The following is an 18,241-nucleotide window of genomic DNA, read 5'->3' on the forward strand; positions in this document are numbered from 1 at the left end:
GCAGGTGCAAGTGCAGGAGAAGATCATCCATAAGAAAAGGCTTCAATACTTCATAGGGCGGGGGCTGAAGTCCATAGCCCTCCGTTGTGACAAAATCATTCCATCATGTCTGTCAGCAGGCCAGAATTGTGCGCTTGCTCCAGCTCAAGATTCAGTCGACTTCCTCTTGTAGTGACTCCACCTGTCTGCTCCAGTCTTCTCTCCACCAGTGTCACTGGTCCCAGACAGACGGAGGAGGTCACAGGTGGCAGTGTCTAATCCCACTGTCACTCTGTCCCCTGCAAGGCCTCATGGGAGCTGAGGTGGGACGCCAATGCCGCCGAGCCGAGCCGAGCCCTCTTCCGCTCAGACGCCGGGCATCTCCTCTCGCCGCTGCACGTGGTTCACCAGTTCCTCGTAATCAGAACCGTCACCGATGCAAAAACAAGAGCAACTAAATAAAACCAAACTTAACTGAAAATAGAAATACTTTTGATTGTTTTCAGTTGGCTTTTTCTTTCCATTGTCCTGGTCTGACAGCACAAATTCATGTAGTGATATCCAATGTTTTTTTTTGTTTGTTTTGTTTTTTGTTTTTTTTTACTTCTCTCAAAAAAGAATGTCTTTATATATTTTTTTTCCTGTTGTCGGCGTTTGCTTTCACAGGCCAGCTTGAGTTCTTCGGTCACAATCTCTATCCGCTACTGGCTCAATGCTTGAATTTACTCTCCACCACCTCTGGCTTGTTTTCTCCGGCACGTCCACGCTCAGACGAGCATGGCCGCACTACGGCGGTTCACCGTAGTTCCCGCTGACAGCGATCCCTCCCTCATCTCACATCGTAAACTGTGGTGCTGCTTTAGCTGGCGTCGGCGCTTGGGACTCCCACAGTCCTGACATATGTACAATTAGATTTTAAAAAACTAGAGTTGTTACATGCAACATTTGGCATCTTCTCGAGTCCCCCACTTGTAAGTCTTAATTGGTGTCCATTTTAGAAAAATAATAAACTTTGTCTTTTTTTTTTTTTTTTTCTTTTTCTTAAGTACAATGAAGCTTCTGATTGTAACAGAGAGAGAGAGGTGAGGGTACAGTGGTAGCGAGCTTGGTGTTTGTGTGTATGGATTTGTGTTGGTATGTCAATCAAACAGCAGTCTTTTAAATTCAGAGATGGTTGTTAACATTTTCTTCGTAAAGCATTACGTTACTTTTTATGTAAGTGCAAACAATTTCAAGTTATTTTTTTTTTAGATCACAAAATAGGCCTACATAATGGACAACTCATATGATCATGTATGCATGTGTGTGTGTTTGTGTGTGTGTGTGTATGTTTGTCAGGGGTGGGGTGGGTATAGCCAAATCATGGCTGTGACTTGGGCTTCTTTGTAATAAAGTACATCTACTTGAGAAGTGCAGTCTGCAGAAAAAGCTAGGGTGGGTCTTACAAAGAGGAAATCAAGTGCAGCTCTGTCTGGAGGTAGCTTGTAAGTGACCTTCAACACTGAGGGAGGGGCAGTATGTGTGTGTGACTGTGTGAGAAGCGGGGCAGGTCTTACAACCTGTCGATATTTTGTGTTGAGGCTGCTAACATAATCTGACTTTGAGCACTGAGTCAAGAGTCTGGTATCTCACAAACACCCCCAGAGATCTTTCCCTCACATCAAATGTCTTGTGAATCAGTGGATTTCTGAAAGAGAATCTTCTGCATGCCTGTACTCCATTTGATAAAGACTGTAATGCTGATCGCCGTTTATGTAATCCTGCTTTGTCTGACAAATACAGGCCTGGAGGACAGCGAGGAATGTACTGACATTCTTCAATGGGTTGATGAGTCCGCGTGTGTGCATGTTATGTGTCAGCCTGTGCAAAAGCCCGATGAGTGTGTGTGTACGTGGGATGTGGGTGGGAATGTTTTTGGGAAAGGCTGTTGCGTTGTCACCCTGTCGCAGTATTTGGCTCTCTCCCTCTCTCTGCAGCTCCATAGGGGGACACACCAGCATGTACTCTATAACAGGGGGGATTTGGGAGGCAGGCGGGGGGGTGGGTCAGGGGTCAAACGATGGGCTACGGATAGTGTGCATGGGGAGGGGAGTTGTTGTCTTTACATCATAGCAGGACACAGCAGCGGCAAAACCTCTGACGGCTCCCCCCGACCGAGGGGGGCGGAGTGACGGGAGCGAAGTACGCATGCACTTTGATGTTAGGCAGATGGGTCTGTGAGGGGGAAAAAAGAGAGAGAAAACAAACAGATGGAAATGTGTTAATGGTTTGTACAAACATGTTTAAAGCTGAACTAGGCAACTTTCCATGTTGGCAAGAGGAAACTGTGTGAAAACTTTGAACTTCATTACCAAGAGATCCTATGATGTGATGTCCGTAAACTACACATGGCATGCTCATGTTTGCCTGACCGGTCTGTGAGGCTTCATAACAAAACATATCAAAAGGACAAGAGAGGCAAAAAAATAAATAAATAAAGTTGCTGTGTTCAGCTTCCTTTGCTCACAGCACTCACTTGCTGCTTTTTAGGAAACTATTTTGTGTTTTGTCACTTCTTCTGGGCAGCTCGGCTTCCTGATTTAGCCTGAGACGACGGGTGCACTTCTATAAAAACATCTTTTCGAGTTAGCTTTAAGATGAGCGGATCACCAGTCTGAGCCAAATACATGTGGTCCTGAAGTTCAGTGAGTTGAGCCTGGCACAAACATCACCACAGTTATGGTATTTTGCACACAAGATGTTATTTCACAAGCCGAAAACATTCAGCACCAGCCACTGTCTGTGAGGGGCGAGTAAGCAACCGCATGAGCTTGGCATCAAAGATACATGATGATGCAACCCGTGCCTTTGATATGAGAAAAAGTTAAAAACATTATTATTTTATCCTTATTCTGTCTTGCCAATGAACATGACAGATGTCGCACAAAAAACACATCAGTTCACAAATTCCCAGTCATTCAATTTTTAGTCCTACCTCCATCTTATCTTTTAATGGAAGATGGAAAAGAGACTGTCAGAGTTTCCTGAATCATATGAGCCGCCTCTGAGCCGATCCTGACAAATGAAATAAAGCTTGGAAGTCGATGACAGAGATTGTTGGTCTTTCTGGTGTGTAAAGTTACCTGAATTGGTGTCAAATGTTTAAGCTGCCAACTGCAGCTTTGGTGTGCCAAACAAGTCATGTCAGCTTGCTAGCCTACTATTACCAAACAGCTATAGCTATTTAGCTAGCTAGCTAGCTTGTTAAAGTAAAGTATAAAGTTCACATGACAATTAATTATATTCATTATCATGCATACAAGTAACTGCGTAAATAGGATTATATTCATTATCATTATTCATTCATTATCATCGCAAAGTGAAATTAAGAAAATTGCAAAACACAAAAAGGTTTCTATTAAAAAACTTGACATTGAGAATCTGCTTGAATGTTTGACAGCAGACCAGACCCAGTGAACTGGCCAGGAGTGACAGCTGTTGATGGAGCGAAGCAAAGTGCTTGTGAGGCTGATTTATGCTTGAAGTAATGACGTAGCTACACCAAAGCTGTCTTGTCCAGTGTTATGAGCATTGCAGTTCTGTGTTGGTGGGTCTGCACACAGACGGCCAAATTTTTAGAAAGGAGGGTAGACTCCAAACTGATGTTGTTTTGAGATACCTCTTGCCATGAATTTAGTTGCATCTAGCAATCTGCATGCTTTGGTGATCTCATGTCAAACGAACATATTTGCAAACCCCCTCAGCTTCTCATGCTTTGGACGGTTTCATTTTTTATTTACAATGACTAAAACTCCACTGAGAATACAAGGCGGCTGAGCAGACCACAGTTCTTACGGTCTTCTGTTGCTCTATGTGCGGTTTGGGAGAGGTGCACTTAAGTCTCTGTGGGCTACACAACGAGCCATAGACAGCTACTGCAAAGCTACAGCGGCATTTCGATGCACAACTACCGGTTGGCCTTTAATTAGCAAGTACAGGTAGATGTTCCATTGCTTGTGTAGCTTCAGGGGCTTAGCCTGGTTTTACCACTGCTGAGGTTCAGGATTTGATTTCCACTGGGGCTTGTATACCAAAAATGCATCCGCTGATGATCCTGCTGCCGTGAATGCAGTCACGTACCAGAGGAACATATGTTAGGCTAACCAATCGGCTGTTTACAGTACACTGTGTATATTAATCTGTTCTTACTCACTGCTGCTAGCCCACGCAACTCACCCTTAGTCTCTTAATGCCAGCACGGGTGATCTGCTGGCAGTCGTATAGCTCGATGCGGTCCAGGCTATGGCAACTCTTCAGGTGCTCCAGGGAGGCGTCTGTGATCAGGGGGCAGTTGTCCAACTCAATTACCTCAAGACGGTCGTGAGCACATGGACCGCTGCCAAGGTGTCTGATGCCATCGTCAGTGATCAGCTCACAGTGAGACAGACTCTAATGGAGCATAGCAACACAAAAACCGCAGCGCCATTATTCAGCAGAACAGGCCATCCTCCGTTACTGTAACTGCTATGGAGTGAGGGTCCAACGGGGCCAATGAGGCTACACACGCCCAGTGTGGTCAAAACACAGGTGGCAGGCACACACTCACCAGGACTTGCAAACGAGGGCAGTGGATGGACAGCTGGATGAGCGTGCCATCTGTTATCTGAGACAAAAGAAAGAAACGTCATAACTGCAGGCTCCACACATTTGGCAACAATAGAGCTGGCATGCAGGGTTGTGGAAGTAAAATTCCCATTCATATTTGCTGTGGCGAATGTGATAATTGGCCATAAAATATTAACCACTCACAGTGCACTTCCCATCGGCAATCACGTGCTTGTGCAATAGTATTTGCTCCTCCAGAAGCCGTTATTTACTTTGATTTCAACTTTGTTTTTAAGACATGAACTTGATTCCCAATGCTAATGTAGATACTACATTACCCACAATTCTTTAAACACGTTTGACCAATCGGAGATGATGATAGGAATGGCGCTGCGTGTGTCTGACAGTCTAGATGGAGAAGTTTTGTTGTTTGGCGTTGCTAGCATGATTTCAAATCAGATATTTGTTTTTAAGTACACAGTCCTGTACCTTGCCCCCCCCCCCCTTTTTTTTTGTTTATACGTTTTTAAATTTTTTGGTTCACAATCAATTTAAATAAAGTTAAAAATCCATCTTGCAGGCGATCGGCACCATTCAAACTGTAACATTCTTGAAATACTGATTTTTCGAAAAGTCTATGGGAGAAATGAATGGGAAATTTACTTCTGGAACTTGGCTGCCAAAAAAGTAGCTGTTATCATTCCAGCTCTACAGGACTGACTGTTAGACCCTGTTCCCACCTCGTATTAACAACGATCCTGAGAACTCCGATCACAAGAACACACCTCTAAGTACAGGTGTAAACACACGTGTCCCAGGATGCCGTGAAGGACCGCCTACTCATCTGAACGTCCTCCGTCTTAAGCTCTGGTCCAGCCCAACACCCCGACACAGGCCAGACCGTCACTTTGCCAATAGGGAGAATATTTTACCTGACTCTGCCACACCTGTACTGCCAGCTGATGGATCAAATGCAAGCTGAAGTGCAGGTCGGCTATAAAGCAGCTAGTTAATGAGTAAAAACACAAACTGTCTACCTGCAGGGTGGGAGCTACAGGGGAGCCAGGAGGAGCTCAGCTCCCCTTAATAAGACATGAGCTCCCCTAAAAACATGATGCAAGAAATTTTGGGGGGTCTCTAAAATATGTATCGACAACATGCAGGGTTTTTTTTTTCATTCATATAAAATTTGGAGGCAGCAGCTTTTCTAAAATTTCTTGCCCCAGCGCGCTTAAAAACATTCTTTCTGTGATAGAGTTACTATAGGAACACAACAGAAATATTACAGGCCACAATGTGAATCTGCATGTTGCAGTTACTACAGGAATACCACAGAAATATTACAGGCTGATTTATCCACCTCTGTGGAGAACCCGACCCTCTCAGACCTACTGGAACAATTAAATAGCCTGAACGTGATCAGGAGGAGCCTGTAACAGATGTGAAATACGTCTTCAGTGATTGACAGCCGCATCAAAACGAAGATGGAGTGAGCAAAGATGTCCGCTTTTGTTAAATACCTGCTGCCTGTTAAATGCTGTTTATTGTTTGCATTGAGGGAGGACTAGTAAAGTAGCAAAGTAAGAATTTCGGTCGGACTGAGAGCTGTCCATTTGTGTTCGGAACACAAAAGACGCATTTTAATACCAGGTGGGAACAGGGCCTTGTTTGCAGCTATGACTTCTGATTTACCTGCACACATTCTTCTAAATCCATCTTCTCAAGTTCATGGCAATTCTGAGGGGCAGGAAGAAAAGCATTATTTGATGTAGCATAACTGTGTGTGTGTGTGAGAGAGAGAGACAGAGAGAGAGAGTTGTGTTGAAGGTGGTACATGAGTACATTTTGAATATTTGTGGAAAAAAATGCAAAGTGCAGTTGAGTTATCTTATCTTGTCTGTGTGCTACTTGTTACGCTACCGCATGAGCTGCCACACTCACCCTTGCTAATGTAGTGAAGCCCACGTCTGTGAGCTGAGAGCAGCGAGCCACTTCTAATATTCTGAAAGGAGAGAGAGGAGGAGGAAGAGAGTTGCACAATGACAGCATCGTTTACAGCCTTTCACTCTGCGGGCTCTAACACGAAGACGATCGACTTTAAAGTAACTGGGTCAGCTATGGCTTGAGATAAGTGTATGGCAACAAGGCCCATTTACCCATTCCTCGGCTTTTTTTTTTAAAATCAATATCTCAACTTCAGCAACAGGTTTTCATAAATTCGAATGTTTTCGTTGTTATTTAGCGAACCTCTATCCATCTTAGCAATTCATTTAGTCTGAAAATATTGCTTCCCTTAACACAAGTGAAAGAAAATTTGATGCAGTTTCACGTGTTTGCCGTTGATTAATTTGATACAACTCTTTAAACAAGTTTATCTGCATTGGGAAAAAGTTAAAGACTCTACATTAGACAATTAGATGAAATGAATTGTTAAGTTAATGACTTTTTTTTTCTTTTTCTTTTTTTTTTTTACAGTGTAGCACCAGGAAGTTATCCACAGCAGAGAGCTGAACGTGTCCGAATGGATGGAGGTGTGAAAGTTCACCTGAGGCGGGGGCAGTTCTGTCCCAGGGCGTGGAGGATGGCGTCTGTGATGTTGGCACAGCCCGACACACACAGAGACTGCAGGCGGTGACACCCCCGACAGATAGTGATGAGACCCTCATCTGTGATCTGCTGCTCAGGGAGACAGAGAGAGAGAGACATTACAAGTGCCACACATCCCGACATGAAGGATTACTGATTATATATACACACCCTCTGTGCTGTGGCTGCTTGCTATGCATTGACAACAAACAACTCATGACCTATTACAGCCTACATGTACCACTTTAGCACTGACAGTGAGAGCAATAGCTGTGAATACTGTTTGCGCCTTTCTTTTTGCAATTCATTGTCCTTTTAAAGAATGTGTGAAGATCAGAAAGAGAGAAAAAAATAGGTGTGAGAAAAGAAAGCAGAACAAAAAGCAGAATAGCAAAGAGGTGAAACAGCTGGCACGAGAGGGGAGGATGATGATGAGAGGATGGGGGAGGAGGACAGTGTTTTGGGTGGTGATAAAGGAGGGGAGTTTTGGAGACAGATGCAGCCGGAGGAGAGGCCGACGAAAAATAATTGCATTGTCTGAGCAGGTTTCACACACTATTAGCTATGTGGCCTGGATGGCAACAGCCTCATCCACAACAGGCTTTCTGCTGCAGACCAGGATGCTCACTTGCTGACCATTAGCCGACTCCCTGCACACTCCCAACAAATATCAACACTGACTGATGATTTATCTCTTCTATGCCAAAGGTACTTCAGGATTAAAGAGTTTCATTACCCATGTTTACAAGGAGCCAGTTCATTTGAAGATGATGAAAAAGCAAGTATTATTATAACTACAAAATATGTGCATGTTTTTTTTTTTTTAGCATAAATTCAGTGTATTTACTTACTGAGCACGTCTGTAAGTTGAGTGTGACCAGCTCCGGACAGTGAGCTCCGATGTGCTTCAGAGCCTCATCCTCTAACTGCAGGAGACGAACAGAGAGGAAACAGAGGTAGACATTTACAATATTTCATTTGTAATTAAATTACAGCAGTATTCTAGGGCAGTGCCTCTCAACCTGTTTGGTGTCAAAGATCCCCACGTCAATACAAATCAGGCCACAGACCTGAATTTGATAAGACACAGGGGTCTCAGGGGTCCACATCTGATATTTTGTTATTCCACAACCGTCTACACTGTAGATTGGTAGATTACCAGTGAGGAGTGTGAACCCTATTTACAGTAAAGTCATTCTTATACATTATCTCATTGGGCTAATTTCTAGTCAATTAAATAAGAGTTAAATTAAAATATTCCCATTTTTTTTTCTGGGAACCCATAGGAACCTCCTAAAGAACCCCTGGGGGTCCTTGGACTCCAGGTTGAGGACCGCTGTTGCAATGCAGCCCTGTGATCTAACTCACTTCTCATACCCCATCTTACTGGCTATGTGGCATTTACGGAGCAGATCAACACTGTAAACCGTTACATGCATTAAACTAAATTTGTCAGACTTTCAAAGAAATAAATGTTTGCTTTGCTACTGAGAATGCTGCAACATAATAACCATACAACCTATGCATGGTTCAAAAAGCTTTGAAATTTGTTATTTGAAACACTTGGGACCAGATTTACTAAAACCTTTTTTTTTTTTTTTTACAAAAGTGTGAAAAAAACTTTGCACAAAAGCGTGTTCCAAGAAAGTAAGTGCAAGAAAATCTGCTTGACCAACCAGGGGTTGTGTTATTAGTTTAGCACAGGCCAATTTTTCACACCCATTAAAGGCTTTAGTAAATTGGGGCCTTGGTGTCTGGCGTCTGTTCTTTAGTGTGAAAAACCTCTGGGGCACAAAAAGTGATGCGTTTTACATGTTCAGCTGCAGCTGCAGAAGGAGGAACTGGGTAGTTAGCAAGAACAGCGATGTCACCCTGTCTGAACAAACAAAAAAAGTCTGTCACCTAAAAAAGCTCAAAAAGAAAATCCAGGGGAAAATAAATCAAGACCTACAGTTGACAGGTGATCTCTGGGAAATGCAGCACAAAACAGCAACGGCTGCTTAGCACCAGACACACCATCAAAGGTTCTTGCAGATTACCATTTTAATTATGTTAGGTATGTTTCTATTATGCTTGTGTTCTTGTTGTGTTTATTGTAAACAGACCAATTTTCCTTAAATGTATTCAATAAAGTTTGAAAATGGAAAACATTTAACTCCATAGCCGCCTCACCCTCACTGACCCTCCATACCTGTGTGCAGCCCTTGAGGAAAAGGCCTTTGAGGCCAGGGCAGGATCGCACCAGGGCCTGGATGCCATCCTTGGTGACCTGATCACACCAGGAGATGTTGAGCTGCTCCAGCAGGGGACAGCCCTCACTGAGGGGAGGGAGAAGGTGAGGAACAGGTGAGACGTTGAGCCACAACTTGCACTAATACTGGCCACACACCACCACATTATTTCCTTATCTTGCTAACCATGCAAAGATGAAACCATTTGCTGCAAGTCAGAGATAGTAATTCTTATGGGGGGAAGAAAAAAAAGAAAAAGGGGAAGAGGTAAAGGCCAACAACAAACAGAGTATAAGTATTTATGGCCACTTGACCGTGCACACCTGAGAGCTTTGAGTGACAGGTTGGTGATTGAGGTACAGGAAGCGAGGTCCAGGTGCTTCAGCTTCGGACAGAACTTGCTGAGGCTATTACATGTGCTGCAAAAGAAGGAGAGACAACAAAAAAGTCCCTTGATGGAGAAATAGCCTTATGATGTAAAGACAGTCTTGTTACATGCAGAATGCACAAACCTGTCAGTGATCTTGGTACAGCCATTCAGACTAAGCAGCTCGATGTTCCTGCAGTTCTGGGAGAAAGTCCTGTCGGTACAAAAAACACACACACACACACACACACACACACAGACAAACACGTGTTCTTGATGGGTTTGTCATTACAAATGTGTGTTGTGTGGCTCAGCTTTGTTCAGAACTTTTTTTTTTTTAATACAGTGGCGATCTAAAAGTTTCCAAACACACTAAATATGTCCTGCTGTGAGGCCTTGCAGCCAGCAGATACTGAATATGTATGCCACATTATCATACAACAGAGCTATTCAACTTCAGCAGCAAGTGGGCAGAATAGGAAATTCATTTGGGGTTGGTGGACCACACAAAATAATGAGGACTCTTACTTTCACAGTATAATGTTAGTAGATGTATTATTCCACGAAATGAAATAGCCATATGCATTTCTTTTCTTCCACTTTAATGGTATCATAATAACCTAATCTAGGCAGCAGCCAGTCCACACAAATAAGACGTGCAGACAGAGCTACAACGTTTGATAGACAAGTGCAAAAGGTAGGGCTACGTGTAACAAACCAAGGGGACATGTGGCCCTATTTTAACTCCGCAATCACAAGAACCAGTGCTGTGTTTTAGTGCACGGTCAGTGAAGATGTATCCAAACTCCCCCGCTATTTTCATTCATCTGAGCACAACCACGCCCAAGTGCGCCAAGTGTAAAAGGGGCTGGGTATAGCGGGAACATTAACAAGTTTGGAGATCGGCTATTATACTCATGAAATTCATTATATCAGAAGAATAAATGCATAAAGTAGACACACAATTCATGCAACCCCATATGTAACTGACTTGTCCAAACATCTAAAACACATTTTCAGCATGACAAATGTTCACTCCACCACGTGGTTATTGTCCTTTGCAACAAATTGTTGAGTTCACATTGCTGCTGAGTTGTTGGTTTAATATCTGGCCTAATAAGCCATGTGCGTAATAGCTCTCAGCCACCTCTCCAGAGCTGCAGCGTCCTGAAAGGCTGCAGGAAAGGTAGAATTGAAGTTGCACTGAGATTTGACTTGGTCCTTGGGGTCTTACCGCAATGACTTAATTTTTTTTTTTTTTTTTTTTTTAAACCAAAACAGCACATCTTGCTTGCACTTCCTCATCTAACTAAACCTCCCGTTTCAGTGTGCCACCCCTCACACTCTTGAACCAAACCTGGTGTGCAAGCACAAAAATACCACAAGAACGGGCAAAGCATGTGTCCAGGTCACCAAAACACCAACTGGTCGTAGGGCTGCTTGCAATGCTCTTTGTGCACCCATGAAAATCCATTGTCTTTTTCTGACAGGCCCACATCCACAAAGATAGAAAACAGGATGAATATGGTAAAACACTATCCATCAGATTTACAGTAGCCCAAGCAGGCCTGTGGCCTATGCTAATTTATTTATCATAGGCTAACACAAATGCCAGCCTCATTTACTGGCAGCCTCTTGTGCACCGTAGAAAAAAAAAAAAAAAATCAAAAAGGCTGTATCCGGACTGCGAGCTGCTAGTTCAATAGGTCTGTCATACAATATAGAAAAACATGTTTTGTCACTTTGAAGGTACTTTAGGGGAAACCGGGGTAGAATTAGAATTCAGGGGGTTAAAATCTGTTTGCTTTCAGTACTATTTATATCATTTTTTTTATACAGGGAAAAATTAAAAGTAACATTACAGATGTTACAATTTAATGGTTAGGGCTAGGCTCTGTGCTAGAGCTTGTGTCACCTCAGGGCGCTGTCTCCCACACCAAGGCATCCCCGCAGGCTCAGCTTCCTAAGGAAACCTCCACATCGCTTTGAGATGTTCTCCACAACCCGGCCCTGCAACAAACACAGGACACTGAGCCTGCTGTGTTTTCATTCACATCTGGGGATTTTGGTAATATGGATGAGTTAAGGTGTGTGAGGAAGAAAATTCAGGGGAAATAACTGAGGTACTGTTTAGAGTAAGGTAGATGAAGGGATGGATCTGACTTTCTCACCTCAATATCCCTCTGAAAGTCAAACAGGTCGATTCGTTGCCAGTTGCTGCCGTCCAAAGCGAGGACATTCCAGGACTGAGGGAAGGGAAGAGGAAACAGAAATTAAAGATCAATATTTCTTCAAAAACTTTCCACGCACACACACAAAATGTACACTGAGACAAGAACAGACAAACACACAGACACATGTACATACACACACATACACACACAGACTCCTTATGAACACAGACTCACCCGTGAGACCTGGGCACAGCGACAGAGTGTCACCACATCCAGAAAGGAGAAGATTCTGGAAGACAGACAGGGGTGGTTTAGAGACCCTGTTCCCTGCTGCCAGAAGCCTCCTTTTACATCAGACTCTGCCCTCAACCCAAAGCCTGCCTCTGCTAAACAGAGCCTCTATATACAACACATTGCTGTGAGTGAATCTGCTAATATTGTCTTTGACAGCCAGCAGAAGAGACGTGTTTACCCTGTTAGCAGGAAAGGCATGTTTACTCAAAGCGGGGTCCTGACAAGGAGGCACATCATCTCTTTTTAAAGAATAGAGCTGGAAACTTAAATCTGCATTTAAAGGATTCCACAATGCAGCGGAAACAGTGTCAGGGTGAAAGCAGGGGTGCAGCAGGTCCCAGTACAGCACAGCCTTCCCCAGCTTGCCCCACAAATCAGGCTGCTGCACCTGGCTGGGCAGGGCAGAGTCAGCACCCGCAGACCCGGCAGCTTGGCTGGCAAGGCCCAGGCTTGAGTTATGGCCTCCGATTTCTGTTTGCTCAGGGGCTCTTGACTTTTTCTCTCCCTCTTGAATCGATTTAAATGTTTTATAGCCTAAACCATCTGTTTTTAATTACAGCTTTGGCATAGGGGAGGGCAGAGTTGGGTATGGGGCATGAGAATTTGCAGCATGGTGTTCAGTTGCCTGGTTGCTTTTGTTGATAAATTTGCTAAAGAGGAGTGAATGGTTTTGTCTATATCCATTTCTCAATGTTTGTTTACCTCAAAATGTCAACAGCATCAAGTGAGTATATATGATCAAGAGATGCACAGTGAGTATGTTTGTGTTTAGGGGTGTGTGGGTTGGGTAAGTGGGCTGCAAGGTCATTTGTGTCCGTGTGTGTAAGTGTGTGTGGATGTGCTAAGCAGGAGCACAGGCAGAATGGTGATTGTTGAGTATGCAACCAGCCATTTTAACTCACACCAAAATGTGCATAAGTTTCTGGCTCAAGTGCCTGGAAATGTCACTCACCGTAGCAACAGCTCCTTAGGTAGCTTCTTATTGATGACGGCCTCATCGCTGTTTGAGAACATCTGAAAGGGGCAGAGGATATCGTTAGCCCAGGCAGGCTGTGCAGAGCCTGTCTTGGCATCATGGCTGGGGCTCCCTCCAGGCATTCACCTCACTCAAGGACAGCCCCAGCACATAACTTAAGGATAAATGATTGTAATCTCATCAGCTGAGATAGCTTCAATGTCATGGCTTGGAAAACACAGAGGGTGACGGAAGATAAAGCAGAGAAGGAGGCAGGGATTTGTATCTTCTAAGCAAAAATAGCAGGGTAGGACCTTGTACTTCCTGTCTGGTGCCAGCAGAGCGGTGATAGCTTCTGCTTTCATGTGGTCTGTGGGTGTGCATACGCCTCCCTCATTCAGCTCAGTGTTGTTTACATTGCTGAATTTATCCAGTGACCACATTATAATGAACTGAGGATGTATACTGGACTTAATGGCAGCTGTGAATCTCAGAGGAATAGCTGCTGCTTATGCAACAGCTAATGGATTTCAAAATAAATTGCTTGGTCTTTGTGTGAAAGCAAATACTAGACTACATCTCACAGAAATGAATCAGTACATCGAGACAATAAATTAGCATTCGTTAAGATCCAGTTACTAGATGAACACAGACACACACTCGCATATGCAAGGTTCCCATAAGTTTAGGAAGCTCACTCTGCTAGAATGTGAAGTCCAAAAGGCTGACATGATGGCGGTCTATATGCTAATCTGTCAGCATATAGACCGCCATCAGCATAGATGAATGAAACAACATCTGGCACAATCCATTTAACTCTATAGACTTAGACAGATAAATCTACAACAGGGGCTTTGAGGGGTGTGGATTTTGCTGTGCAGAAAGAAGCATGTTATTCAAAAGGTAAATATGGCAAGATCAACATGAATTTAGCCGATGCTTATTTGCACCTCCTTAAAAGTACAAAGATGAAATTATTCAACAAAATTTTTCTCTCTAAGTTTTAAGGAAAGGAACAATTCATAAGTCCAACAGGGCACATAACACGCCACTTGGTCATGGGATGTATATATTCAAAACATACTCACACCAAAATAAACTGACAAGTCTGCCTGTTCACATTAATGACAGCACTTTTAGAAAAAAAAATCCACTGAGCTCTAGGTCAAAGCCTCTTCTATGTCACTCTGAAACATACAAATGCCACACAGACACACACACAGACACACACACAGCTGTCTATGCAGGGGTTTGCCTGCCTGCACAGACGTGTAAAATTTTGAGGGAGTAGGAAGAGACAGACATTTCACATTTGGATTTGGGGCAAATTTACTCTGACAGCTCGCCTTTCAGAGCACTACTCAACCGGCCAAATAATCCAGGGACATTTCCAAAAGAACCAGATGCGCATGGTCAATGGGCATACACCGTCTCCGTTTTGTAATCTAACATAAAATGAACCTGATGCTGTATGAATGTGAGCACTAGTTTTTTCTTCAGTGGTCGGCTATGGTCAGTGATGTGATGTAGTGGGAAATAAAAAGAAGGGTAAACTATAACCTCCTTTTGGTGATCACTGTAAAAGATAACCAAAATCAATTATCATTTAAGATTTTTTTTTTTTTTTTTTTTTGCTGTTTTCTTAAAAGCCCCCTTCCCCAGCTTAAACCTCCATTTGGTTCATACTACTCACTATGAAGTATAGGACGCTTCTATGCAGTTTTTCAAAACTGAGGGTAAATTGGGCTTTGGTTTGTTTATCCACCACTATAACTCTGGTTAGAGTTAAGGCCCATAAATCTATTAAATGCCCCAGGGACATCCTGTCAGCAATAAGCAGACTGTTTTGTTGTATTCTTTTAAAATGTCTGTAACCACACTACCATCAATACGCCCAATTGTCCACAACGGAGGACTGACGTCATTCACAAATATGGTTATTAATGACAAATTCCATTAACTAACAACACAAAATTGTGGGAGATTAATGTGTGTCCACTTTCCAGACTGCTGTAGTCCATTGTTATGATGATAATGGTTTCTGGTCATGACTTTCAAATTAATACTAATCAAATTAAACTAATCAATACTAATGCTGGTATTTATAGACTGAAGCTTCTAACAGCTGAGATTTTCTGCCAATATTTTTTTTTTCATCTTTTCCACCAGAAGCTTGTATTGTTGGCAGTGTGGAAATGCCTCTCTAAACAGCATTTACAACCATGGGGCACTAAAGCTCTCCACTGAAACACAAGGTCACAGTAATGGCTGTACTTACACAGACATATATAACCTACTACAACACACCCAGGCCTACAAATAATTTACAATACCACTATTGTCAAATTTGATATAAGTGTCCCACGGCTATCAAGTAATATTAGGAAACAACCAACACATTATTATTAAATTATACACTGAATATGCATTAAAACAAATTTCACTAGCCTAGGTTCACAGGCTAGGCACTGTCTGTCTGTCTGCCTGTCTGTCTGTCTGTCTGACATCTCACTTGTAACCTTCCAATTATCTTCTGGGTTAATCTGACCCTGTTTTAATTGAAAAAGACTTTTAAAAATATCAACATTTTACACACACACTTGTTTCAGCTGTTTTGAATGACACTGAGGGGCTATAAAATGCCATTTATGATGGTCAAAAAACTTCCCTGTGCTTTAGGGCCCTCACCAAACATGACCACACCTGTAGTAGTGCAAGAGCCACTGATAGTTAATTTAACATGGGGAGGTAAAAACAGGATTCTCACAAAAGACTCTGATGTATAAGGGCGTGAATGGGTGGGGTGGGGGTTGTGTTTTATTTAAAGGACTATTTGGGTAGTCAACAAGAAACGTGAAGCACCTGACACATTAACTTGGTAAACTTGGAGATTTAATTACAGGGTTCAAACTGACCCTAATTATTAAAAAGGTAAGTCACTTTGAAGGTAACAGGAGGCAAATATTACCCTGAAATTCAAAATAATCTTATATACACCTCTGGGGGAACGCAGGTCAATATCAAATTGAGGAGTAATTGTGTCATTAAATACTGTTGGTTTTCAAAATGCACCCTTTATAGCACATTTTGACGGCTATGGTGATAGAGTATGTCAAAAACTTCACTAATAACACTCCATCACATATCGTTAGCTTGCCCAGCCTACCAGCAACATGGAAGGCTAATGCTGTGCTGATAGTTATTATTACCCCACAGTGGTGGCACAGCTTCCCCATGCGGACCACAGACAGGACTCCCAGCAACTACACAGCTCACAAACGGTGCACTTTTTTGTGTTTTTGGGAAAGGCCAAAAATCGTGCCACACTAGCGGGTCTTCACCTGTGTAACTCGGGCTAGTTTGACGCAGCTCCGCCGCAGCTGTCGGGACAGAAGGTAGCGGCCTGAATCTCCTGAGTCGTCAGCTGTTGCACCGTTAAAAATAAATAAAACCACACACAAATCCCACGCTAGCCAGGGATTAAACAACACCGAGCGCCGAGGCCATACACGGGCCAATGTCACGGGGCGCACATATAGCATCTGTTTTCAAGTTTTCACCATAATATTTCACAACGCCTACTCGGGCTGCGACACAAGTTTACACTAACCCCTACGAGAATAGCGTTGGACGGCAGCGACGTGTGTCTGTGTCTGAATAGTGAATAGTGAATATAGGTGCGCCTCGTCCAGCCTTCATGTGGGTTTAATGTTAGTTGCGGTGGCTTATCTTGTGTTAACAGTCCCAATTGAGCGGTGGCTGATCTAACACGGCGTCCATCTAGCAGGCACAGCCGAGGCCCCCACCGCCGCAGCGGCCATGGACGGACACAACAGTCCGCTCATCAGACATCCTCCCCACCACCACCAAAAAAATGACATTAAACCAAATTCCCGTAGATGCCTCAATTATCAAACACCATGCGATAAACCCAGGCTCGTTATTATTAAGATGTGAATCTGTATCGAGAGCCGCTGTCTTTGGCGTGCTGTGTTGTAGAGCCTCATTGTCTTTGTTTTGACGGCGCATAGAGAAACGAGGACAACATTTCAGCACCTTTTTTTTTTCTTTTTTTAAATAAATAAATAACACCCTCTGTTTCAATGAGTAACATGCTTAACGGGAGATCCCAAACTCGTTTCCGCGATGAAATAATGAAGCTATATATCGCTGTTGGGGATAAAACAACAGCGTTTGACCTAATCCAAAACACTGACTGACTGCGGAAGCTGCATCAGTAGCCTTCACCCCCCCTCTCCAAGCGCAGTTTTTACAATAAATACAGCGATGGTCATCAAGTAGGCCCATATCCTAACGATAGGAACAGGTTTGCTGGATGTATGTCAGTCACTGTCAGTTGTTATACCTGGGAAACTCACCTCAAACCGGCTGCGTGAAACACCATTTACCTCCTTCCCCATGTCGGACGCTGCTTTACCGACTCAATGAATCCGGTGTAGGCGCAGTGAAATGTGGATACGGGCCCTCTTCTTGCCGATTCCCCTCCACAACTATCATGCTACCGTCCTCCCGGTAGCTCCAGGGGTGAAAATTCGCTGTTTTTCGGCCTGTTTACACAAACGCAAGGGGTCTCCTTTTTTTTTTTTTTTTTGTTAAAATACACACCAGCCAGCCAACAACCCCGTTCCCTTATCTGCTGTCTTCGAGCTTATTATACCTCCTCCTCCTCCCCCTACAGCTCTCCCATCCACACAATAGCCCCGATAGGATCTGGTGGCCTAAAATCAAATTGATATACTACACGCCTACATCACTTTTAAAAATATAACCAAATTTATTCTGCGGGATAGTGGAGGCTGCTGGCCAAAACAAAAGCGACTGCATCCAACAACCCATTTTGTTTACCTACTTGTTGGTCTCCTAACAAAAAGCTCTTGGATGGGCTTAAAGCTGAAGGAATAAAAATATTAAAATAAATACTAGGCTAAGTGAGCTGTCAAAAACGACATAACCTGGGCTGCTGAGGCAACATGAAGGACTGGAAGAGCTAAATAAAATATTTGTGCACAAATGCTGATCTTTTTGACGCCACTGAAAGCAGAAGCCCTCA

The 18,241-nt window shown here is 43.3% G+C and overlaps 1 protein-coding gene across 1 annotated transcript; it reads right to left on the minus strand.

The window, feature by feature from the left end:
• Positions 1 to 556: 556 nt before the first annotated feature.
• fbxl20 (F-box and leucine-rich repeat protein 20) lies at positions 557 to 17,896 on the minus strand. Its single transcript, XM_030057014.1, has 15 exons — positions 17,550 to 17,896; positions 13,168 to 13,229; positions 12,156 to 12,210; positions 11,919 to 11,993; positions 11,663 to 11,757; positions 9,893 to 9,961; positions 9,704 to 9,799; positions 9,341 to 9,467; positions 8,001 to 8,075; positions 7,109 to 7,239; positions 6,505 to 6,565; positions 6,256 to 6,300; positions 4,565 to 4,621; positions 4,195 to 4,407; positions 557 to 2,193 (listed from the first exon to the last, which is right to left on the minus strand). Exons 1-15 carry the CDS (start codon positions 17,589 to 17,591, stop codon positions 2,086 to 2,088), a joined length of 1,311 nt encoding a protein of 436 aa, XP_029912874.1. The 5' UTR covers positions 17,592 to 17,896; the 3' UTR covers positions 557 to 2,085.
• Between the last annotated feature and the right edge of the window lie 345 nt (positions 17,897 to 18,241).

The sequence above is a fragment of the Myripristis murdjan genome, chromosome 8 (genome assembly GCF_902150065.1).
Source record: "Myripristis murdjan chromosome 8, fMyrMur1.1, whole genome shotgun sequence".
Taxonomy (NCBI): Eukaryota; Metazoa; Chordata; class Actinopteri; order Holocentriformes; family Holocentridae; genus Myripristis; species Myripristis murdjan.